The 26,212-nt window shown below is 38.9% G+C and overlaps 1 protein-coding gene across 1 annotated transcript in view; it reads right to left on the reverse strand.

Annotated features, from left to right (window-relative positions):
- Positions 1–26,212, reverse strand: part of LOC142053209 (dynein axonemal heavy chain 5-like) — a 178,601-nt gene that overhangs the window by 100,646 nt on the left and 51,743 nt on the right. The window contains exons 36-45 of the mRNA XM_075084498.1: positions 24,789–25,055; positions 24,481–24,609; positions 23,867–24,082; positions 22,088–22,234; positions 20,356–20,528; positions 17,517–17,695; positions 8,609–8,796; positions 7,229–7,423; positions 1,527–1,661; positions 313–502 (exon numbers count right to left, since the gene is read on the reverse strand). Coding sequence (XP_074940599.1) covers positions 313–502; positions 1,527–1,661; positions 7,229–7,423; positions 8,609–8,796; positions 17,517–17,695; positions 20,356–20,528; positions 22,088–22,234; positions 23,867–24,082; positions 24,481–24,609; positions 24,789–25,055 — 1,819 coding nt within the window. The remainder of the gene's footprint in view (positions 1–312; positions 503–1,526; positions 1,662–7,228; positions 7,424–8,608; positions 8,797–17,516; positions 17,696–20,355; positions 20,529–22,087; positions 22,235–23,866; positions 24,083–24,480; positions 24,610–24,788; positions 25,056–26,212) is intronic.

Consider the following 26,212-nt stretch of genomic DNA (forward strand, 5'->3'; position numbering starts at 1 on the left):
CTGTTTTTGAATTTTAAAGTATACTCTACATTTTAACTTGTTCCACAGAAATTTCAGTCACCGAAGGCCACACTCATATTTCCCATAAAAATGTAATACAGAGGTAAACAGAGGTAAAATCTCACTATGTGTGCATTGCTCACCAAAAAGAAGTCATAACAGTTTCCTAGCAAAATATCCACATAGGCTTTAAAAATTACATCTGTTCAATTTTAAAACACATTTTTCATGAAAATAATCTGCATTCTGTTGCAGATAGTATAAAAAACTATTGCTTTTATGCAGTCTCAAAACCTTATCTAGCATGCTAACCATGTCGGACTTGTTGAGTTTCATACAGCTGAATGAGTTTAAGTATCCATGGTGGATGATGAATAAGCCCTGCTTTCTCTGCCTGTTTCTGAATGGCTGACTGTAGTTCAGGATACCCAGCTTTATCCAGAGTAATTCCAGGGAATAGGTCATTAATGAGACTCATAAATAAAGGTTCATCTTCATCCACCTGTCAAGGATAAAGTAGGGGGAAAAACATTATTTGTTCATTGAAATTGTTATTACAGCTATAAACAACCTTCAAGAATATGCCATTTAAAAGTTGGCAGTAGAAAACCTTATATTTTCCAAAGAAAGTATTATAATTATGAATCAGTTTTATTATGTGAATTTCATACAATGCAATCACAAGTAGTAATTTCTAAATTAAATACACAAAAACTTATAAAAATGTTAACATCTTAATACAGTTTTCTTTGAGAGAGATATATACACACACACACACACATTCCTTCATGTGTTACATAAACCAGCAAGATTCAGATCATATTTTGCCTTGGAGTTTTGGGGTTTTTTCCCCTCTGTAAATCGCTGGAGCATGCCTATAGGTTTGAACACGTGTACCAATATGCTGAATAGATTAATATCAGAAACAGAGTATTGGTTCCATCACAGAACTGGCTCCCAAGGTAAATACACAGAGTCTAGACATGCTATAACCTTTCAATTACATCAATAAAAAGAAAGATGAATACTTTAAATAGTAATATTGAAAGAGATTAGACTATGCAAGTAGGCGCTAGCTGCTTCCAATTACCTCACTCATTGCAAATCTTATGACGTTCTGAAAAGGTAAGAGAATCCCAAGAAATTTATAAATTGAAATTCTGCATTAAGAAGGATCTTTAATGACATTATTAAAAGTTAATACAATGTATTCTTCCTTTCTCTACTTAGGGCGGAAAGAAGAAAAAACAAGAGCCAATCGGAGGACCAGGTTAGGTCCCCTAGGTTTTAACAGTATTTCTAATGATTTTTTCAGCTAAGGCTCCTGATGTGTCTTCCTCTCTTCAAAAGACAAATAGTGCTCACACTGTAACTGTATTGTGGTTCTCCACTCACTGATAGACCATATTAAAAACCGCAAAATAACATATCCAACTGCTGAAAAAAAGAGATCTTTTCAAAGTGCTTAATAAATACATTTAAAAATACAAGTGCTTTTCCTGGGAAAGTCACCAGTGTTACAGTACCAGTTTGGAGAGGTTCATGTCCCGCAGAACTCTCATCACTACAGTTTTCTCCGGCTCTTTCGGATTAGATCTTTTCACTGCTCCAAGTGTTCTTAAAACAGACAGGATATTTCTAAGCCCGAAGTCATAGTGAACCTTGAAATAATGCATAAACACAATTGGTAACAAAGATTAAACACTTTAAAATCAAGAGACGGCTGAATACTAAATTAATTAAAGAAATAAATATGTTATTGAACCTTTAAAGATTATTACTTTTTACAGCTCTTCGTCTTTTCAACTGGATTTTCAGTTCTGTTGCTATCATATCCTGAAGACACTTTCCAGTGTTGCATGTCCACACCTGCCAGCTGTCCCTTTTGGTGGTAGACTACCGCTTTTACAAGTCACCTGTAACAGAGCTTCATCTCCTATCATTTTCCTAAATTAATAATTTGCCAGATGCACAAACAGCAAACCACACATCTTCCGACTATGCCGTTTTCTGCTTGTGCAAGGACTGTTGCTATCTTGGTACATGGATTCATGACTAAAAGGGCCAATATCTTGCTCATATAAAGAAACATACTTAAATTATTCAGTTATAATTTGTTATATGTAAGCCTAGCAAACCCTGTGCTTAATGACTTTCTGCTCTGTGGATGGTTTCATAACAACTTGGTTCCGAACAGAAGGATTTACTTCTGAGAGCCATGTGAATTCTAGAGGTCAATCTAACCAGCTTTGGACTTAGGCAGGTAGGGCCTGGAATATTTTCCCTTTCACTACAGGTGCAGCTGCATATTTGCAGAGCCATACAGTCATATTCAGTTAATTTTAGCACAGGTACCCAAACATACAATTCTTTCTTAGTTAACATAGATTTGAAAATATATGCAAATGTTCTATAATAGCTTTCCTTCTAGGATTTGTATCAACATTCAGAGATGAAACATATCAGGGTAAAGGTTTTAAATTATGAGGTCTCCATTACTGTCAGCTCCTTGGAAGACTAAGTGGTAAAGAGAGACATGGAAGGAGATGATAAAGATATTCTTACATTTGGAGAATATCTGCTCCCTCTGATTGATCAGAAATGTTTTTGAGACCAAGTGCATAGACTCTTTTTTACACTATCTGTTGTGCATTGACCTTGGCCAGCTTCCAGACACCCAGACAGCCACTCTCTCATTCCCTCTACTCAACAGGACAGAGTAAGAAAAGAAGATTAAAAGAAAGGTCATGGGTCGATATAAACACAGGGAGATCATTTACCAGTTACCATCACAGGCAAAACAGACTTAACCTGGGGGAAGTTAATTTAATCTATAGCCAAGCAGAATATATCTGGATGGTGAGAAACAAAGACAAAATTAAAACAACTCCTTCCTCCCAGCCCCCAGCCCTATTTCCCAGGCTGACAAATTGGAACGATACATTGAGTACAACCCAGAATTTTCAGCAAGAAATAATTTATTGATGATACCAAGCTGGTGAACTAGACCACAACTACAGTTCAAAATCACCAAACGAAATTCAATAAATGATCTATGTATGATGCAATTAAATAAAGACAAGTACAAACTACTACACAGATAGAAATAACCAACCACACAAATAAATAAGAGTAACAACTCTTCTTCATGCAGTTGAGAAACAGGTCAGGTGCAGAAAGCTTTGTAGAAAAACATCTGACATTGGACTGAAGCCACAAACTCCCCAATGACATATCTACAGCTATAATGGGCAATAAAAATAAAAGCATCCTTTTTAGGACAGTTGAAAAGACATTTCCGTAGCAGTTGGTAGTTCTGTACTGTGCCCAAGAGTTGGATTCAACACTTGAAGATGAACCCTACTGAAGAGATCTAATTAGAAAAGAACTTAAAATTATCAGCTGAATAGAAAACATGCTATAACAGGAAGAAGTAAACAAAAATCTACTGCTGAAGTAGGAAAAGAAAATATGTAGGATAAGTTGACATGCAAAAATATCTGCAAAGAGGAAGACAGAAGGAATAGAAAGGAAAAGGAGTAATGTACTTAACTACAGCAAGGGACATTCAAGTTAACTTCTAGAGAAAACTTTGTGACCATGAGGAAAATGAAACTTTGGAACAGATTTCCCAGGAAACTGCAGGCTATATGTCAATGGTAAATGTTAAGGACAGTCACAAACATTTATAGCAAACTATTTAGCTAAGAATTATTTTCCCTCCAGAAAGGTGAATGGATGACCCCTCAAGGCTCTGTCCAGCCTCATTTTCTATTACTCAATCAGGTGCCAAGTTGTTACCAGTTGAAAAAGTTAGATATGAATATTCATCCAGGTACTGCCAGGAAATCTCATTTGTATGGAAACATTAAGACAAACAGATTAACAACTTCCTGTGAAGTTTGGAAGGCAGATTACATATTGATGATGGAGTCCAGTATCATCTACTAAATGGTATGTCCTAGTGCAATATCCAGAGTCATGACAAGGGCTGATATATTTATTATCCTCCTTTCTAGATGACCACCATTGACATACTGGAATGAGTCCAGCAAAGGATGACCAAGAGAGAGGAAAAGAGACAGTGGTCAAAATTTGCAACAGGGGAAATTGCAATGGTTTGCATAAGCAAAAGATTCTTCACAATGAGACTGGTCAAACACAAAAAAGAAAAACTCAACAAGTGCCTTATCAGCCTGCTCTAAATTGACCCGTGTTGAGCTAGAAGTTGGACAAGATGACCTCTGAAGGCCCCTTCCAACGTAGGTGAACCTATGATTCTATAGGAGAGACAACCTTGTTAAGTTTGAAGAAATACTGTCATACCTATCAGAACATTTAAAATAAACTAAAATGACTTTTAAACACAGATTTTCTGGTGCATTACAACTGACCTACACAATGGGTGGTTCAAAGCAATCCCCGTTTATTTTCCTTAATCAGTCTGCCAGTTTTCAACTGCTTTGCCTTTCAGAAATGGCACAGAACAGCTGGAATTTACTGTCAAATGTGGATTATGAGCTATATCTTTACTTCATCTTTTCACGTGAGGCAAAAGAATGCATTTGGGCAAAATGGACTACAGTAGTATAGCTGATGCTCTTGTAAGAAGAATCAAAAATCTGCAAATAAAAATCTCAATACTAGAATCATAGTTTGCTGTTGTGGGGAAAAGAAAAAGGGTATCAGCAGTTTTATCCATATGAAAGCACCTTAAACAGATGATCCTCAAAGAGAGATTATGCTTCTATTTGCTTTCAAGCTTTGTTAGGTTTTTATTTTCAGTCTCTATGGTTTTCCCTAATCTGGGTGAGGCTCTGTAGGAGGAGTCAGTAGGGAACTTTGGCTAGAAGCCCTATAACAAAGGCAAATAATTCAGCTTTGGGGGCTCTGTCAGAATAATTGTTTCACAGGCTTGTGGACACCTTGGGCTTCTTACATCTTCTAAGGACTAGTCTTTTACTTTTGTATGTTTTTCTTTACTGAAGGAGATGATAGTCACCCAGGGTGCCTTTGGCTATTTGTGAGTCAGAGTTTCTCTTTCTACAGAGTCTGCATCTGTGTGTGGAAAATGTCTGGAGGACTTCATGCATTCCTTCTGGCAAATTCCTGTTAGAATTCGTGGGAGGTAAATTCAGCTGGTGAATACTTGTTTGGTGTTATTTTCTTCTTTTGATGTATATTGCTGAAAACAGGCAATGTTCTGCCATTTCCTATTGCCTTGATTCTTTATGTGACCCTGTTCTTTCCAGTCCACTGTCTGGATACCCAGCAGTACTTACTTCAAATTTAAAATTTACCATTAAATAAAGAAGTTCCACTGGGAAAGACAGATTAATATGCCTCTAAGAAAGCCTGACTGTACTTTATAGTTCTAGTTTTCTGGCTAGACAGAAGTCATTTCCAGGAGGGCCAGATGGGAAGTTGCTCTTTAAAGTGAAAGAGTGGGAGCGCTTTGCCTTAGGATGCCTGGTGAGCCAGTTGAGAGCATTTGGGTTAGGATTAGAGGGCCAATCAACATTGTGGCAGAGGTCTGCTGCAAATTTCCTGATGAGGAAGAAGCTGATGAGACTTTCTTCTGGCAACTGGAATTAGCCTCTTCTTTGTAAGCCCTGGTCCTCACTGGGTGCTTGACACAACCAATATCTACTAGAAGGGCAACACACCAGGGCAGAGGCATTCCAGGAGATTTCAACGCTATCTCTAATAACATCCTCCCAGACAAAATCGTGACTAGCAGGGTGGTCAGACACTTCAACAGCTTGACCAGAGAGGATGTTCAGTCTCCATCCTTGGAGATATTCAAAGCTCACCTAGACAAGGTGCTGACAAGTTTTGGATATAGTTTTGTTTGGGAAGGGTGTTATTTTTAAGTACACTGTCCAAGAGTGAAACAGTGCCAATACAAAATAAGCAAAGCACTTTTGCAGAGGTGGATGGCCAAATTTCTGATGCTTGCTTAAATGTCTCTTCCACAGTGAAGGAAAGAAACATGTCCAGGACAAAAATGACCACACAAACTGAGGCAATGAGAAAATTTAATCCTACTGAGGCCAAGCCTGAGGGTAAAAAAGAGAGATCCATACTCAATAGTCTGGAGACAAGCTATGTTGCTAACTGCTGAAACTGTGCATATACAAATTTTCCTAAACAATGCCCACAAATTCCACTTAAGAGAGAGCTCTTGGAAAATGATCCTCTGACATGCAGATGAGAGGATTGAGAGAGCAGGTTGGACAGCAACAAATGGACTAACACTAGTGATGCTAGATCAATACATGGTGATTCAGACTGCCTAAATACTAATTCTAAGGCTAATGGCGGCACCCTGGGCAACATTACAGGGAAGCCAGTAGCAAATATGACCCTTCAGAAGCCAGCCTACAACATAAAGCTGGTGGAAGAAACCTGACAGAAACGAAAATTGGAATACAGTTTGGTTATATATAGAGAGAATGAAATTACAGAGGTACAGAGAAAAGAAGAGAAAATCCAAATCTGTACTTTTAAAAGTCTGAAATAATAAGGGCAATATTATCTTTTTCTGGTGTAGTCCAAGCTTTCTACATGGAAGTCAGCATAGTCACTAATAAATATGTGGTATAGGACTGAAATAATATAACGGACAATGTAGACAATATGCCCAGGTTCATTAGGATCCAACCAAAGCTTGTTATTTGAGCTGCAACCTCCCTACCATTCATATGATCTCTCTTTCAGACCCTCTAGTGAACAGCCAGCACAGGGCATTCAAAAGGCAACAACTAGTTCTGTTCTTAAAAGCAGGTTTATCCTTTGTTCCTACTTTAATACCCCATACCAAACAGAATACCACTCTTCTGGTAGAGCTCAACCAAACAGTGTCTTCTAGGCACTCTTCAGTTATTTACAATTCATACACTGTCTCTCCAATAGGCCTAGTCTTTGTAAGTGAGGAGACTGAAAAATATGTTCTCTACAAAGTTCAGCAGAGCATTCTACACCGTTCCTCATAACTTCTCCAATAACTGCACTGTATTTAAAAATCACAAATCAAACTTCCTTTACTACACAAATTAGTTTGAAAAATAAAAATGTGCTGATTTCACACTGTTTCTAGAACTTGAAACGGAAAATCCTAAAAAATGAATAGGTTCATTAGTGTCAAAATAATTATATATTCTATGAAAGTATACTCTCTACATTCCCTTCCAGTGACAGCTTACAGTTGGACAAATATTTATTTTACCTGTTTAGATAACTGCTCTTCACAGAGTTTGTAGAGTGTATAGAATTTTTGACTGAGGACTTGGTTGTCTCGGAAACCAGCACTTGCCAGCTTGACTCGCATAATAATGCTACGGTCAGGCACCATCATAGCAACTGTGCGAAACTGAATCTTCAGATTTTCTGGAAGTTCCTGTCGTCCTGCATAGCCAGGGTTCTGACAAATGCAAAACATAAAATAAAATATTATATAATGAAAGTAGGATAGGAAGGTTTATCTTTTCTGATAATTACTTGGCAAACACAGGAGCACATGTTATATCACAAAGGGTAACTCAAGCATGTCACGGTTACACATCACTACACAATTGCCTAAAAACTGCCTTTCATGAAGTATGCAGTATCACAGGTGTTATTTGGAGATGTCGAAGACACACAGAGACAGACAACCACTTACAGATCTTGTTGGACTTGTTTTAAATGGTTAATTCCTCAGGGTCTTGATAGTAGTCCAGTGCTGGAGGTTACTGTCCCTTGTGAGCATTCCCAGACCATTTCAGTGCAAAGTCAGTCAAGCAGTGTGAGCCATTACTGAACATAATTTAAATTAACAGATCTGACCTTTCAACCACAGATATCCGAGTCATTCATGTGACTACTGCATGGCTTAGCTGTGAGAACAGTAGTCGCTGGCCCTGCAGTGATAACTTCTTAAACTCTTCCAGCTGTTTCCACATTGCCTTCCCACTGGCCTTTGTATGCCACTAATTTGTCCTCTTTTTCAAATTAAAGTGATAACATCAACACCTTTTCAAAGGTGGGAAACCTTGAAATAAAGATAAATGTTTCCATTCTGAGATGTGGGTATGTAAGCCTACAGCTAGGGAGGGAGGTATACAAAGACGTTTTTAAGGTATTATTAAGCTTTCCTGCATTTTTGCTTCCTGCACTGCTAGTAGCAGTCCACAGGCACCAAAGATAAATCTTGAGGAGGCCAGTGAACAGGAGCAAGGGTGGTTTCCTTCATGTTGTCATACAGAAGGATTGTGGTCAAAAGCTCTCCACAGGTGGTGAAATACTGTGGTAAATTACACCTGTTTTATTTTGACTGACTTTGACTAAAAGTATGAGGTGGTTGGATTTAGTCTCAATCTGTCAAATTTTTAACTAAAAATCCCTTAAAATATGTAGTTAATGATAATCACATACCTCAAGTCCTAAGTTCCAGTTAAAAATATGGGGAAGAGAAAATATCATCATTATTATTTCACCAAATTGTTCAAATTGTATTCACTATTTTCTAACAGACCATTCCAATATTTTCAACAGGGAAATTTCAATGGGAAATTATATAGGAAAGATTTTTCACAATGATGTCATTTACACATATGCACACACATACCATAGTCAGAAATATACCAAATTCTCTGTCCATGTCAACAACATCACCATCAGTGAAAATGAACTGAGGTTTCTTGTTTTTCTTACACTGAAGTACAATATATATCTGCTGAGCAGCTACTGATAAAACTGGAAGTTCAATGCGGTTAAATTCATCAAAGCAACCCCATGCACCTGACTGGGCTAAACCTAAAAAGGCAAAAAGAAAAATATTTTGTTAAAATATCAGATCAAACAAGAATAATTTATATATCAAATATAGCATGTCCCATATAACTTAATGTAACTTGAGAAGAACAGAGAGTAAAATGAAAAGTAAGAACTCAAAATAAATTGGGCTGTGCATTAATGACACCCAGAAAAAGAATTACCCCTTGGAAGAAAGACACACAAACTTCTTTACAAAGAATCCTACACTTTTACAGCAACCATAAGGCAGAAAGTGTTCAATAATATTGTATATAGCACCTAGAAGCACAAATATGCATATAGCATGGAAACCTATTATGCAAGGGTGAAATTGTCAAAGATGAGCTTGAGAGACACCTACCTAAACAAAAAGCACATAATCAAATTCAGAAATCACTACATTTGTGACTGAAGCATTGTAGCATTTTATAACAATTCATAGCTCAAAAATTGTTAGAGAATAGCATCCTGCTGTTCAGGAGAGAGGAATCTGATGTCACATTTACAACTGTTATTTGGAACAGGCCATGGAGTTCTAGACAGACATGAGTATCCATAAACATCATGAAATGAATGTCTTTTGGGAGAGTCAGGTACTCCCTCTTCTGTATCGTGTTAGCAGGATTGAAATAGGAGAGTCTACAGTGGCAGATTTCCAGAGCAGTAACGGGAAAGCTATGTAATCCCCTACTATTCCACATCCATTTCACAAGTGACAAAGGCTAGTAAGTCTACGTAGGAACTTCAGGGGTGCCATCTCCTCCCTCCCCTCCCAAAGCCCACACCAGAAGTATTTCCTATTGCCTGGGTCCAGAAAGGACCTGGATCTGTACTTTAACTGGTGCTACAAACAAATATTCAGAGGTGCTTAATCCATTCCACTGGGCTGGTGAAGCTCTGTTTGGCTTAAGCCATTTGAAGGCAGTGCTAAATGCAGAAATAAAGCACATGTCCAAGAAAAGGCATTTGTGTGTTTGCAGTGTTGAATGACCATGCCAAGAGCTCCCCCAAATCCCCATACTTTATATGGCAATGCCTATAGCACCGGTAAAATAAATCAAGGGGTGGTTTATGTGTAATGCTAATTCCTTAAGATACTTAAGCTAATGGAAGAGAAAGTACTCAAAAATTAATAATAATACTATTAATACATTTTCTCTCTACTTTGTTTTGTTTTCTCTTTCATATTTTCTCTTCTCTTGTCTTTGCTCTGGCCTGTTCTGCTCATATTATCCTTTTTCCCTTCCCTCTGCTGTTCCTTGACTGATCTCTTGCTCTTCAAGATGTTCCTCTAGAAACACTCATCTTACTGCAGATCCCCTTGAGGCCCCTTTTATGTTTCTTCTCTGCCCATCTCCTACTCTGTCTCATCTTCTGCTTTGATCAGCTATCATAGCCAAATCAATACTTACCAGTTTTTTCAGATAGCAAAAGGAAGAAAACTAAAATAATTCTTACATTCATTTTTTACCTTCTTTCATGCCCATCAACCACTCCTAATATTGTTGCATTTACTGGTCTTTTTTACCCGTGTAACTTTGGAAGAACTCTTCAACAAAATTAGTGGAGTCACATCAGAGAGAAATCAGTGGTAGTAGAGCCAAAATTGGCTCTTTAAGATTTGATTCAGCCAGGGCAATACTGCAGATCTCCCATGAAATTCAGTTCAATTCTATATGTAGAGTAATCTTTTTCCTAAACTGCTTCTAACTAATTTCTGTGATATTACAAAGAAAAACATGCTCCAAAAGGAAATAATTTGAAGAGAATAAGAAGTCACATGGACTTAATTACAAAATGTAAAAGCAAATGGAATATATACAAATACCACAATGAATCAAATTATTGAATTTAATAAGAAACACAAATAATGAAGCAAAGATTAAAGTAATTAATTCTAAAAGCAAAGACTAAAGTAATTCTATTGACAGGTACCAAATTTGAAAACATGAAAGACTCAATCCTACCATCTTTAAAAACAAATGAGGAATGTTCCTTGACTTCACTGGTCTGGCAGCAAGTCCTTTAAATAATGTTCTCCCTCTTGTATGAGGAATATCAGGTCCCTGGATGCACCAATAGGCCTTAATTCCCTGACCAACCTTACCTAGGGCTTCTGTCCACGCTCTCTGTCCTTCAGTCCAGGAATTCCGTTTCAGCTCAGGGAGGTCTGAGCCTTCAGTCTTTGCCTGAGCTATGTTGTATGTAGGGCTGAGCACAGCCCTATCTCCTGTTGCCCTGACTTGCTGACTGAACTTCCTGGAGGACCTCAGAACTATCCACAGTGTCACCTCCAGCTCTGCCTCCTCAGCAGTTCCTGACGCAACTTCCTAGATGGACCCTGGACCCAGCTTATTATTTCACCTTGTCTGACAGTCACTAGACAGCTGATGGAACAAACTGTCACCAACCTGCCCTGCTCAGGCACTGTGGGACTGTACCCTGGACAGTGAAGTCCCTGCCCCTGCCTGTGTGGTGGTCACCCTTGGGCTCCTGGCTTGTCACCCCACGTGGAGCTGCCCCGCTCTTGCTGCTCCCTGATGAAAAAGTCTAGCAGAGATTTTTCAAATACATTCGGCCCCTTTTGTTACATGTGTTACATGACCACCAGGATCCATTCTGGAAAAAAAATATTTTTTGCTATTTTTTTAATTAAACATCAATATCTACTCTTTGGGATACAAGAACAAAAAGCCCTAAAGCCGGACATTCATTGAGAGACTTTGTTCCATTTAATATTGCCTCTTACACTTACTATCCCTATAGTAAAGATTTTTGGTATTAATTTCTCTACAGAATGGTGAGATGAGGTTCTAGCCAAACAATTTCTCCTTGGGAAAGGGAAAATAAAATCACTTATTCTGTAATGCCACCTGCTGCATGGAGTTAGGAAACCTGACTCTCATACAAGGCCAATATCCCACAGCTTTGAATAAATCCAGTTCTTGCAAAATTATTTCATTCTTGTGGAGCTTAAAAAGAAAAAAGAAGAAAAACACACATGCATGCATACACCTACAAGCAAAGGCACAGCCAGCAAACTGTCAGCTGTGTAACAGCTTAGAGACAAGGTGATTTTGTTGTGCCCTGTCATGCTGTGCACTAACTGTTGTCCCCACGCAGAACATAGTATGGTAATCAAATAGAGAAATTGAGTAAAGGTAGAAAATAAAGGACAAGACTAAAGTGATCCTTAACAATGAGTAAGAAATATGACACATCCCCAAATCGGTACAGACATCCTACAAACCTGGTATTCATATGATATAAGAATCAGACAGCATAGTAACTTAAAATGCATCTCTGCAATGAGGTGCCATGTCCCTTTCCAGGTCAGTGACCCTATGGCCTAGGCACAGCTGGGTGGCCTGACCCCTGAATGCTACAGTGGGGCCATAGTCCCCAGTGCAGGCACTAGGGCCCCACACACGAAGAAAGTATGTTGCAGCCTACTGTGAAAACCTCTGTTCTGCCAGATGACCCAACAGGCCCTATGTGCTTCTCCACACTGGGAGGCCTGGCTAAATATAGTGTGGCAGTGCAGTAATTAATCCTGATGAACCAGCTATAAATTCTCTTTTGTATTGAAACAACACATTGCTTAAGATTTTATGCAGGGGTAGAACTATAGTGACATAATTCAAAGCAAATTTCACTAATGCAGAACTCTGTCTAGCCAACGTACAGCCCACAAGCAGTAAGCTACACAGTATTCATTGGTTCTGAAAGAATTTACAGAGCTCTTACTCATTTATTCACCTTCTGAATTAAGATAAATATCACATCTTACATTAAATATTGCACTAAATATCAAATCACAAAACGCACTTCAGGTAAGACTAAAGTTGTTTGACTGTAACTACAGAAAACAGAACCAAAGCAAACATGATTTTTGTACTCACCTACAGACAACCACAGATTAAAGGTTTCCTAAAGGGTATTCACCAATGCTTTTCAGTAACAATAGCCTTGATTTGTTATTCCTGGGCAATTCTAACACTGAATTTGATACAACAAAAAGATTGAAAATTCACCTTCTCACTTGCTTCCCTGGCACTTTCATGATTTACCTTTGGTTCAATTCATATGAACCTACTTTTTGGTTCAAATTTCAAAAATAAAACTATCAAAGATTAAAGTCCAAGCCTTGGACATCTTGATTAGGCCACCTGCCTGTGAATAGCTGGAGTTACTCAGGAAGACAAAAGAGACAGGAAGACAGAGAAAGAGGGAGACAGAACCTTATCTCTGAGCCAACCAGAGGAACTTTAAATTATAATTCTATAGTATACAATATATTGCTATGTTATGTATATTATATTATATTAATATTATATTAATTTTTCTATTTCCTTATTCTGAAGATCGAAATTATTGTCCTTACAGAAAAAATCTGGAAACATGGCTGCACACACAACACCACCACCTCCACACCCTCTTTTTCTCCTCACTGCTAAATCTGTTAATATCTCATCACTTGACCCACAGCACCAGATGAAGTGAAAACTTTGGAGGAGGAAACACTGGTGATCGAGTACAAAGCCTATCACAGACATGTGGAATTCTGAAGAATTTCTCAATGTATGCACTAAAATACGTAGTATGTTTCATGAGAAGTTTCTCATCAATCTGCATGAAAGTGCTTCTACAGCTGTGAAAAACATCCTTCTTTTCCATTAAAAATCTCATATGTATTAAAGAATCTTTCTCTAAACACACTTTGCTCCTACTAAAGCAAAAAAGAGCTCATTTTCTTCCCTGACTTCAGTATATCCGCTCTTCAAGAAATTCTAGATATCTTAAAGACGTTTCAACACAAAAATTGTGATTCCAAGCCAGGCCTTTCCAAATTGTGAAAATAAGTCCAAATCAACTGGTGCCCTTCACAACTGAAAGCACCAGTGACTTATGTAAGAACATAAGAATCTTACTTTTCCTCCCAGACACACAACAGTCTGATGAACACTGAAAAAAATCACCCTATCCAGCTTCTATTCAGCTGGATCTATTATCTAATTCCCAGGCAACACCATCCCACTAGCAAATTGAATGAGGTAAGCAGTCACAGGCATCACAGTTGCCTGAGCACCAATTTTTTGAATTCTGTAAGCACCTTTTCTAACTCATATTGGACACCAGCATGCCATTAAATGAGGCAGCCAGATAACAAGGACACATTACACAGTATTATTTGGCTTTTGTTACATATGATGACAGTACTACATGGAAAATGGTCAGCTTATAGAGAACAACAAAGGTAGCCGAGCCCTAAAACTCCATGTCCTTAGACACAACAATTGTGCCCCATTTTACTAAATGAAGGCAATGAGAAACTGCAGTTATCATTATTGCCTCAATCTGAAACAAGAAAGGATAAGTTACCAAACTGCGCAGGATAAGAAGGCAGAAACAAAGAAAGGATACAGAGGCTAGACGTCTGGGTTGACTCAAGTCAGCAACAGTTTAATACAAAGAAGTGAAATCACCAGGGTTTGTGGGGGGGAAATCTGGCAACATAAAGAGATACAAACATTCTCACAGAAGGAGCAGAGAGGAAAAAGGCAGCTTGGTGAGATCAAAGACAAACCCACTGCAAGGAGAAACAAAGACTGACATGCCCTTTCTGGACTGATGACTGCAGGTACAGCAGAGACCCAGTAGATGACTGTGCTTGGTGTTAGGAGCACATTCATGCTTAGTCAGACAGCAAGCTGGTCCCAGCCCTCTTCTGTTTATTACCAACAGGTAAAATAAACTGGGGACCCTAGAAGTCTGCAGTGTCTCCTTGACACTGTTTTCTCCAGCTATCCTGCTTGCTCCAGGCTGGCCCCTTACTGCAACTCCAGCTTGGGAAATCCCCAGTAGGAGGGAAGGCAACAGACATGAGCAAGCCTTAGAGAGAGAGAGCGTGAGAGAGGGAGCAGTGCCTTTTCAAAGTTCAGTGTATCTCTTCTGTCATGGCTTGTGGCTCAGAGGAATAGGGGATGGAGGCTTGCTGAGGCAAAGAAAGCAAGAATGGAAATGTTTCTTTCTTATCTATTTCCATGTTCTTATAAATGGAGCTACTGTGTTCAATTAGTGAGAAGCAGGGCATTCTGCAGAATGCACAGCTACAAAACTTCTGAGCCATGATTAGAAAAACTTGTCAAACTGGTTAAATAATTTTTTCCTTTCTTTCTCTGCTCTATTTCTTCCCATTTCCCTCTTTTTGATATGGTCATTAAAGAAAGTTAACAAGTTAATGAGGCCTAAAAAAGATCTGTAAAAGAAGAAAAAGATTAGAAGGAAGAACAGCTGTCGGTGAAGTCAGTACAAGTACTGCTTTTAACTCAGTTCTTCCCAAATACGTACTGTGGGTCTTCTTGATCTAATCCAGCCACAAACAAACCCAGTAAGGCCACAGCAAAGATAAGACAGAAACATGAAAAATCTTTTCACAATTAATTACAAAATCACCTTGATCCAAACCTGGCATACCTTTCAGGCTTTCTGTCTCCATTAGAAAAGCTTAACTGGATAGTTTGAAGCTCTTGGATAAGAAGCTAAAGACAAAAGTGAGTTCTACTAAAATCTTGGCGAGCTTTGCTGACTTCTTCATTAAAACTAGAAATGATCTCCAGGTTATCTTTTAACCTTCAGGAGATATCACAGCAGTGAAAATTATGTTTATGATGCCTTCTGTTAGATTGCCAGAAGAAGGATCCAGGGAACTACAGGCCTATCAGCCTGACCTCAGTAGCGGGGAAGGTCATGGAGTGGTTCATCTTCAGGGAGCTCACCAGGAAAGTGTAGGACAACCAGGGGATCAGGCCCAGCCAACATGGCTTCATGAAAGGCAGGTCCTGCCTCACCAATCTCATCTCCTTCTATAAGCAGGTGACCTGCCTCATGGGTGAGGGAAAGGCTGTGGATGTTGTCTACCTGGACTTTAGTAAAGCCTTTGACACTGTCTCCCACAGTATCCTCCTAGAGAAGCTGGCGGCTCATGGCTTCGACAGGTGTACTCTTTGCTGGGTAAAACACTAGCTGGATGGCCAAAGCCCAGAGAGTTGTGGTGAACGGAGCTAAATCCAGCTGGTGGCCAGCCACGAGTGCGGTTCCCCAGGGCTCAGTGTTGGGGCCAGTCTTATTTAATATCTTTATCAATGATCTAGATGAGGGGATCGAGTGCACCCTCAGTAAGTTTGCAGATGATACCAAGCTGGGTGGGAGTGTTGATCTGTTTGGGTGTAGGAAGGCCCTACAGAGGGACCTGGACAGGCTGGATCAATGGGCCAGAGCCAACGGTATGAGATTCAACAAGGCCAAGTGCTAGGTCCTGCACTTGGGTCACAACAACCCCATGCAACGCTACAGGCTTGGGGAAGAGTGGCTGGAGAGCTGCCTGGACGAAAAGAACCTGGGGGTGTTGATTGACAGCCGGCTGAACATGAGCCAGCAGTGTGCCCAGGTGGACAAGAAGGCCAACAGCATCCTGGCTTGTATCAGGGAATAGTGTGGCCAGCAGGAACAGGGAGGTGATCGTGCCCCTGTACTCGGCACTGGTGAGGCCGCACCTCGAGTACTGTGTGCAGTTTTGGGCCCCTCACTACAAGAAGGACATTGAGTTGCTGGAGCGTGTCCAGAGAAGGGCAACAAAGTTGGTGAAGGGTCTGGAGCACAAGTCTTACGAGGAGCGGCTGGGGGAATTGCGGTTGTTTAGCCTGGAGAAGAGGAGGCTGAGGGGAGACCTTCTTGCTCTCTACAACTACCTGAAAGGAGGTTGTAACGAGGTGGGGTCGGTCTCTTCTCACTAGTAACAAGCGATAGGACAAGAGGAAATGGCCTCAAGCTGTGCCAGGGGAAGTTCAGGTTGGATATTAGGAAAAACTTCTTCACAGAAAAGAGTGGTCAGGCATTGGAACAGGCTGCCCAGGGACGTGGTTGAGTCTCCATCCCTGGAGGTATTTAAAAGATGTGTAGAGGTGTCACTTCAGGTCATGGTTTAGGAGACATGGAAATGTTGGGTTGATGGTTGGACTTGATGATCCTAGAGGTCTTTTCCAACCTTAATGATTCTATGATTCTATGATTCTATTTAAGAGCCCACCACTCACAGAAAATGGTGGCATTCTGTGGTCTGCCAGTCCATATAATCAATAGTAGTTACATACAAGAAAATAGACATAATGGAGTCAACAAATATTGGATCACCTGATGACTGTTTGCAAAACTGACTTCAAAGCCCTGCTTATCATGCAAAGTTATCAGAGTTTGACACTATCTCATTTTTATAGTTTCAACAAAAGTTCCAGAGTTTGAAAGAAGACACTGCACCACTTTGCATGTTTCCCTGCCTTGCACAACATCATTGAGCTCTGCATTTGTCTGTCTTTCATGATACAAAAATGGCAAGGGAGGGCTAAATGTCCTTTAGTTTTTCTATTTAAATATTATTCCTTATCTAAATTCTCCCTTGGAATGGGTGGGATAGAGGCATAAAGACAATAAGTAGAAATTATTGAAAGGCAAATGGAAAAGAGGGCAAAGATAGGAACCACCCTCCAAGAATATAAAATCTGGAAAGCAACAGAAAAACAATTCAAATATCAGGAAAAGTTCACGAGAATCTGGGAGTAAGAGGAAACAGAGAAGAAAACACCCTACTAATAATTGCTAACTCACTAGTGAAGAGACAAAAACTGATTACTCTAAAAGAAACAAACCAGATTATTTCTTACCTTTATAGATACGGCCAAGTCCTCTATAGTCCATTTGGTCTGAACAATTGAAAACAACAACATACTTTCCCAGGCATTTGCCCATGTCTTTAGTTGTCTCTGTTTTCCCTGTCCCTGCTGGTCCTGCTGGTGCACCACCCATACTCATGCCCAGGGCCTGTGCCAGCGTGATGTAACACCTAGTGAAGACCAAAGAGGTCTATTAATCTTTTTCTACTATTAATTACTTGAAGTCTATTAATGTAACTACAGCAGTTGTATTACAAAGAGCTGGGGAAGGGGGCAGAAATGACTGGGCTTTCCTGTGGTAAGTCCTCAGTCACCCCCTTTGCACACTGTGAAGCTGACTTACCAGGTACCACCTTTGCTCCACCTGCAGAAAAGCATGTGTCCAGCACAGTGACGACTGCAAGAGTCCAGGAAAAACACAAGCCAAATCTAAATGCTGAACACCAAAATACTGCAGTATTGTGATTTTCTCACACTAATCATGAACCCTCCCTCTGTGACTCAGCCTTATGCTGCGGTACCCAGACATTATGGGTCTCTGCCTTTTTTACCATCTTCACACTCTCTCCCCAGAGCACACCGGATGGGCTCCTCTGATGTGGTAATAGGAAGGCACAAAGGCTGAAAGCAGCTCCTGTTCCTACCGCTTCCCTACCAGCATGCCAAACCAGAGCAATGCTGCCAGACATATTAGGTCTTTGAGTTCCAGGGGGAGAATGGAAGAAAGGGAAGATTGTAGTGGGCAATGAAGAAAGAAGAGGAGGGACGCATGAATCCTAAGACCATCTTCTGCTTCAGTCTCCATCCTGGGTTGACATCCTCAGGTTTAAGTGTCAGCCTCCCCAGATGGTGTGGAGACTACTGAAGGGTGTAGGAAGACTGTTGTTCTAACCTACAATGCTCCAGAATCCCAGTAAGCCCATTTTAACACTGTGAAACTCAATAGCTTTATCCTGTATCTGGGGAGAGAAAATGGGCACTGACAAAAACCAAATGATACCAGCTAGTATCACTTCCTATAAGATAATACAGTACTCATTCTAATTATAATAGCAGCAATAATGCTTTATCACCTTATTTCTCTGTAATCAGTTAACAGGCACTCAGTTAACACAGAAAAAATAACACTCCTAATAATTCTGCTACTGAAAATGAGGTAAAGACAATCTGTATACATAGAACAAGTCCTAAACAGAACTTGCACTTCATTTCTTGTATCTGCCATGACACGGACTGTATCTGACATGGTGTTTAGGAGCACCCAATTTCAGTCCCATTATCTTAATGTACTGTACGTTACCGCCAGTGCGTATTTATCATGTGCTTCGGGAATCCTTCTGAACACAAAATCATTAGCCAAACAGCCCTTGACTCCAAGTTGATTAACGGAAAGCGAGGATATCATTACCTGAAAATTGCCAGAAGCTCATACAAGTCCGTATACCAATATCAAAAATGTTAAAATGGAAAAAGCCTATAAGGGGAATAAAATTTGTTCTTACGCAACACTGCTGAGGTACATAAATTTCCCATGCCAACACTAGAAAACATTTCTGCTTCAAATACTCTTTCAGTGTTCAACAGTGGATAGCCACCAATCCCTGCAGCTCTGTTTGGCTCTTCTAGGTTTGCCCAAAGACTGATACCTCGGTTCTTTTTTGTTGTTATTACTAGAGTTTAAACTCATTCAGAAGACTTATTTTATTCAATAATGTCATCCTGCGCTAGCTTTCAATCTCATGTGACATAGTGCCTTGGATCAATCCCTAACTAATTAGACTCCATTTTAATTCTGTGAACAAATATTGCATGACAACATTTTCTTGATACTGCCTCTCCTGGTGGGCAAAAATATTGTCTGTGTGGTAGTGCTGCCATACTTAGTAATCACCTGCATGTTTACTGCTGCAAACAGATCTCTATCTAGCATAGGAATAGTAGGGTATATAACATAGAATTTGGCATATATGTGTTACTTATTAAAAGGCAGGTATCCAAGCACAGGATTTTGGCTCTCTTAAATAGCTCACTGGGCATAATTTTGGTCTGAAACTTCACTAGTAAACAAAATCTAGTAGCACAGAGAGCACAAAGACAACTCCAACATTAATTCAATGGCCTACAGCCATTCTTCATACAACAAAGGACTGAACATGCACAGTATTTTGACATTCCTATCCATACTTGAAAGAACAAGCTCTGGCATAGCAAATACATCTGCCTCTTGCCTAGCTGAAGTACGATCAAGTGCTTTAGGAAAACATGCATCTAATGGAGTTTGTACTGTGCTGTATAATTAACATTCCAGCAATAAAAAGTTCTCCTTACGTTTTGCCCTCTGAGCTTTTCTGTGTTTATAGTCCTGTAATTCTCCATAGGCCTTGCTTAAAACCATATTGGCACTAGTTATTCGATGCCATGTCCTGAGTTACTGCTTTTTCCTCTAAGGTGACTTCAAATGAACCACTAGCCATAATCCCAAATTCTCATACAACTACTAGCTTATTGAAAGCAGCAATATATTGTTTTTAGATCCACTCTGTTTAGGCTAGCGGCATGTATGCCATTCAGCTATATTTCTCTTGAGTACAATTTTTTCAATGCCTACCACAGCACATATAGCTCAAGCAAACACTCAAAGAGAATTCAAGACCACTCCTAGGAGTGCCTGCTTTTGCTAGGTGAATATATAAGCACTGGCCTCTGCTGTTCATCATCGATATTGCAGCACTATAGTGCAAGAAGCCTGACTCGTGAAAGTTAGAGGAATTAAGTCAAAGGAATTAAGTCTTAGCTTCAGTACTATGCACTGCATTCTTTTTATAAATACCTGTCGGTTAAGGGAGTTATAACAAGTCTGTCTGTACACCCTAAGTATTCATTGCAGTATGTGAACTCTACATCAGTGATTTGGATAATGCATTTATCCAAGTCTTCAAGAAAATAAAATCGAGACTGTTTTTGCCATTCAAAATCAGACGCAGATTTAATGTTCATACGGACCTATAATGGAAAAGAAAAATCATTAACACAGAAATGAAACAGTATAACAAAGTAGTCTTAAATTCCATAGAAGAAGAAGGTCTACCGTGCGTCAATTCAAGAGCTGGAAGAACGAGCACAGAATCTGTCAGGAGTCAAGAACATCCAGAAGTATCTTTTCAACCTGGCTGTGACGTGTTCTGAACTTTCTGACCAATTTGATTTTCCTCTGAATTGTGTGTAGAGATTATGAATTGTGTCTTACAGAGATATTGAAGACCAGTGATGGAAAAATTCACAAAACACTATGTAGCAATACTGGCTACACTGCATGGCATCTGGTGCCATTACTCACAGAAATACTAAATCATAGACAATGCTTGAATATATTGTATACATGTCTATGTGTTTATCTGGGATGTATTTTTCAGTATGAACTTGCCACACACATATTTAGATTTGTGGCAGATTAATAGATCTTAATTCACTATTTTTGACACTTGATTTCAAAACCGCCGGCCTCTTATGGAATATGCAGTCCTGGTTGTAAGCCTGGCAGCCATAGTGTAAGATGAAGAGGAGGTCCTGGATTCTCAGCCACTTCCCTCTACTTTCTCGCAATCACAAAAGGACATGTTTAGCAGGGAGTAGAACATTTTGAGAGAAAAGGATAATATGTGTACTAGTTAAGAATCCTTTCCCCAGTTTAGGACTTGCACCCCCTTTATTTCACATACAGACCCTTTAAGTTTAACCAGTTTTCTGTCATTTAATTTTAGTATAATATGACATTTAATTAATTGACAATGAAATGTCCAGTTAAGAAAATAATTATGAAAATAAATTTAAAATTATGGGCAGAGGCTAAAACCTCATGACTTTCTTAGAAGCTGGCAGTTTTCTTTCTAACTTTTGGTATTTTTCTTTATGATTTTCTATCTTTCTTTACATATGCACTAAATTTTTATCTTTCTAATATATATGCATAAGTTAAACAATGCGGTATTGAATTATTGACCTTTGCACCATGCAAGCTTTTAAAAAGTTATTTAACTTCAGTTTTTATAATTATACTTTCATGTATTTAATAAACCTATCTAAAGGAGTCTGATGCAACTCAATAATAAAAAAATTTAAAATACCTGTTCTGGTTTTGGTTGCTACCCTTTTCAAATATCTGGAGCCTCACCGCTTTAACCTTTGAATAAGTATTACCTCAAGTCATCACAGAGACTTTTTTTCCTTTTACATTTCAATTAAATAATGTATTAAATTTTCAATTTGAAAGAATAGTTTAGTTTAAAAGTTAAACTCCTTTGCTCACAGTGGATTTGTGCATGATAGGTGTCAACAACCATTTTAAAAACTGAAATCTGAACCTATGAACACACCTATATAAAATTCACCCTTATCTCTGCATGACATCTATATGAAAGCATACTAAATCTATTATGCTATATCACAGCACTAATATCAGAGCTACTCAAAGTGAATAGATGATTGTAAGAGTTTTTAATATTTTTTTTATATGTGCAAAAACTTCCATACAGAAAGTCCCTTAAAGGTTTTCAAAAACTTACCAAACCATCGAAGATATCCTTCTGGTGCACATGAATGGTGATTAAAGTTTCGTATTTTGTGCGCTCCATTCTTGTCAGATTGTGCGTTGTCATGTCGATCAAATCATTTAAAAGTTCCAAAAACTTCTGATTTGTTGTGTGCATTACCTTGTCCACATAGTAAGAACAGCCATATTAATAGAAACGTCATTTGTTCTTCCAATGTTTGGAATAAAAAATAAAAAACATCTTCAAACGTATGGGCCCATGACATCTATGATCTGCTTTGTATTTATGAGGCTTGGAATCCTAAATTTGGATTTGCCGGCTGCCCTCCATGCATGCATTCTTAGCCCAACAGAGTACAATGAGGTTATCTCTAGGTCAACAGGTCATATTAGGAGATCTTATTCCAAGGTTGTTGCTCCCTTTATTACACATCACATCTTCGGCTGATTGCATCCCTGCATATTTTCAGAACCACCAGTGTCTGGTTTTGGGTACTGCACATCGGCCCAGGCAGTATCTACTCTTTAGGAGGAACAGGAACCTGGAGATCTATCACATCCTCTAACCAGAAGAGGGGGAAAATGTAGTGTAATTTTAGATGCCAATGCTAAACTAATAATTTCTTATGTGGCACCAGATTCTGTTACAGAATACAATACCCTCTATACAGTATTGGCTCAGGTAAACAGCATCAGCCTCCATCAGTGGTGTTCCTCGTACACAACAAATTACAAAGCGCTGAGGTTTCAGAAAGGGCAGCTCATATATACTCCTGTTCTAAATGTGTGAGAGAACAATCACACTCGCTTTCTGTAAATATAGGCAAAGCCTAAAACTTACACTGCTTATTGAGAAAAAAAATCCTAAACCACTGCAAAATGAACAGAGAACTAAACAACCTCCCCACCCCCAAACACACACACACAGAGAGTTCATTCTAAGTAAACTAAAGTTGTTTTTTTAGTAAATGCAAAAACATCTTTGTGTCCAGTTAGTGTACGAACTGGAGTGGACTAAAAGCAGGCCTGTGCCCTTTTTAAACTTTGTACAATGCAGAAAATACAGCACTAAGTGGTCTTCTCCATAGTCTAGACTCTTTGTTTTCATTCAGTATCAAAGTACAGGTTGGTACCATTCCCCTGCATTTACTGTTATGGTAGGATGATGTTACTGGTTCGATGTCCAATCTCACTGTATTTCTTGATTAATGGTAATTTGCAACTCTTTAGTTCACATCCTCCCCTTCCTCCTTCGCAGACTCATTGTTAGTAATAACACCTTGGTATTAACAGGACCTTCTCTACGTGTTAGCGATTAGACAAGCACCGCCTCAAATAGCTTTTGTTCTTTCTTTTCCCCAAAAAATGAGCTCATCAACTAAAGAACCTAATACACTCTGTTACCATAGACTAATGCCCATGAAGCACAGTTATTTCCCCAAATCTGGGGCTCTCTTATTTCTTTCCAAATCTGATTTTAGGAAAGCAACAGGATAAGCTTCCCTGTATACCCAAACTGAGAAATTGTCTCTTCCCAAGATGACTGCGCTGACAGAACAATAGAGAAAATCACAGAATTAGGAACAATCTAAAGGACATGCTGGGGGGTGGTGAGGAGGTGTGACCTCTTAACACATTTTCTATCATTCTGTTTTCCTGTTAGTTTATTTGTTATTGCGGTTACTTAGCTAGTATTTTGTGCTTTTTCCTACATGTTACTTCTACCTTTTCACAATATGCACTGTTCCAAACAATGCTTTTAATTAATCCCCAAAGATTCATTAAATACTACCTTTTTGTCTGTTTTGGTACTGTTCAGTGCATTCTCTGCATCTCTGGTCCAGATCATTTGAATTCCCAGAAGTCCTATTTGTGCAGGAAACATTGCCTGAAAGTCATACAGCTTAAATCCTGAATCACTAATGGCCATTGATGCTTGTCTAATGATGGCGTGGATTGTTTTCCTAATCCCGTCCAGCAGCTGACCTAACCAGAGTTCCACACTGCCCTGAAATAAACAAGAAAGTACTTCTAAAGAATTAGTTTATGAATAATTCAAAAGGATAAAAAGCCCTATGTGACTTCTTTTTCCAGTCCGTCATACCCCCATTTGCCTCTTTGTTTTTCTCTAATCTTTAAAAGATTCCTCTCCTCCTTCTGCTCCGCTGCCCTTTTACACATATGTGATGGGTTTGACACTTCACATCAGAACTGCTGAAAAAACAGGGAAAGTAATCGTTACAGAATGACACAAATGTCCTGTCCTTTTGGGCCTTTGCTCTTGCTGTTCACATTGGAAGGTTTTCTTTCAGCTAGTTAAATAATAGCATGATGCGATACTGTTGGTCTCTGCAGCATAAATCTACTTTAAATCAAGTCATGAAAAACTGTAATATATTCCATTACCTGAGCTAAAACTGGTTCAATAACATTGACTTGTTCTCCTTCTTGAGATTCAAACAATAAAATCTGGTCGTAGTTTTTTTCATTAAATCCCACTCGGTTAACATTGTCAAACAAACTTAATAAATGTGCCTACAACAGAACCAGAAAAAAAAAAGCTCCATAAACTTATCTGATATGGCATTCTTACTTTTCCTTTAAGTCCTGTATTAGAAGATTCTACAAATCTTTCCATAAGTGAAAGAAATTCTCCCAACTAAACAAAATCCTCCATCGCCCTCACTTACTAATACTGACCGTATTACTTGTACCTGAATAGTGTGGGAATCAGATGCTTGACCAAGGATTTCCAGAAGAGCAGGGTCAGATACAAAAAAAAATCTTGGAAATATTAACCGTTTTTTTTCCAAATACCCAGTCAGTGATTTCTGACAGATTTCCAGTTGTTCCAGCAAATGTGGTAATAGCTGTGCCAGTGTCTCATCTCCAACACAGCATTGCACAATGTTTGATGTTTCATGGGCTCTCTGCATAATTCTCTGCCATGATTTATCAATGTTCTGAAATCTTCGGGCTTCCTGGAGTACACGAAAAAATGCATTAGCTCTTCCTCATGTTTGTCAAATTCTAAAAATTAAAAAATTCCATGAGACAAGGTAACAGTTTAATATTTCCCTTGCTGTTCAAGTCTTCTTTGCAGGACTAATGTACAAATATTTACAGGCATGCTCATAATGATCAGTGCTTGTAATTGTTAGAGTCCAAATTGCAAGCAAAAAAGCCCAATGGGGCAGCTCTGGAAATGGCTTTTACTTCATGTTGGGCACCAAAATTGTCCATATAAAAGGATTCCAACACATACAAGAGAACTCAAACAGCAGCCTTCTCAGAAATGACAGTCTTCCTCATAGCAATACACAATGTCATGTAATGGCTGCTCCACAGATGTTATGAGTAAGTCATTAGTAATACCTGACAAACAAAACCAGTATAGTCTGAAACTGCCACACTTGTAAGGTATTGTAGGCGAAAGGAGACAAATTCTCAAATACTGGAAGCTGGAGAATAAATGGTTTTCTACACTGTGTATACTGCCTTTAAAAACTTCTTCTTCACCTACGATAAATGAAATGTTAATGGGATCATAAATTATCTGAGAACAAGGAAAGATCTCAAGAGACCATCCAAAGCCATTTGCCTGTCACAAGACAGGATCATACCCATGCCACTCTTCAAAAACATCTGTCTGTCTTGTGTTTAAAGGTGCTCAATTCTGGAGATTCAGAAGACTCTCCAGGCAACCTTTGCTACCGGTGACTCTGTTTCAGTACCTAAGCTAAATTTTTCTTGTGTGTACACCAACTGCTTCTCATCTTGCTCACAGATACAGAGAACACACTGTTCTTCCTACTGAGAGCAACCCTTATATTTTTGAAAACTTATCACATCATCTCCTCTATTTTCCCTCTCCTTCACACCAAACAAGCCTAGCTTGTTGAATCTTTTCTTGTGTGTCATCCTTCATGGAGAGTTCCTCATTCTTATCACCCTTTTTTATTCCCTCTCAAATTTGTCTATGTATTTCTTTAGCCAAAACCAGGTACAATATTCTAGTTATCAGTTATTGCCATTTATACATCCCACTTTTCTGTCTGCATTTTACATATCAGCAATCTAAAACTAATTTTCTGATAGTATTATGAGAGACAATGTCAAAAGCCTATCAAGATATATA

Source organism: Phalacrocorax aristotelis, chromosome 2, assembly GCF_949628215.1.
Source record: "Phalacrocorax aristotelis chromosome 2, bGulAri2.1, whole genome shotgun sequence".
Lineage (NCBI taxonomy): Eukaryota > Metazoa > Chordata > Aves > Suliformes > Phalacrocoracidae > Phalacrocorax > Phalacrocorax aristotelis.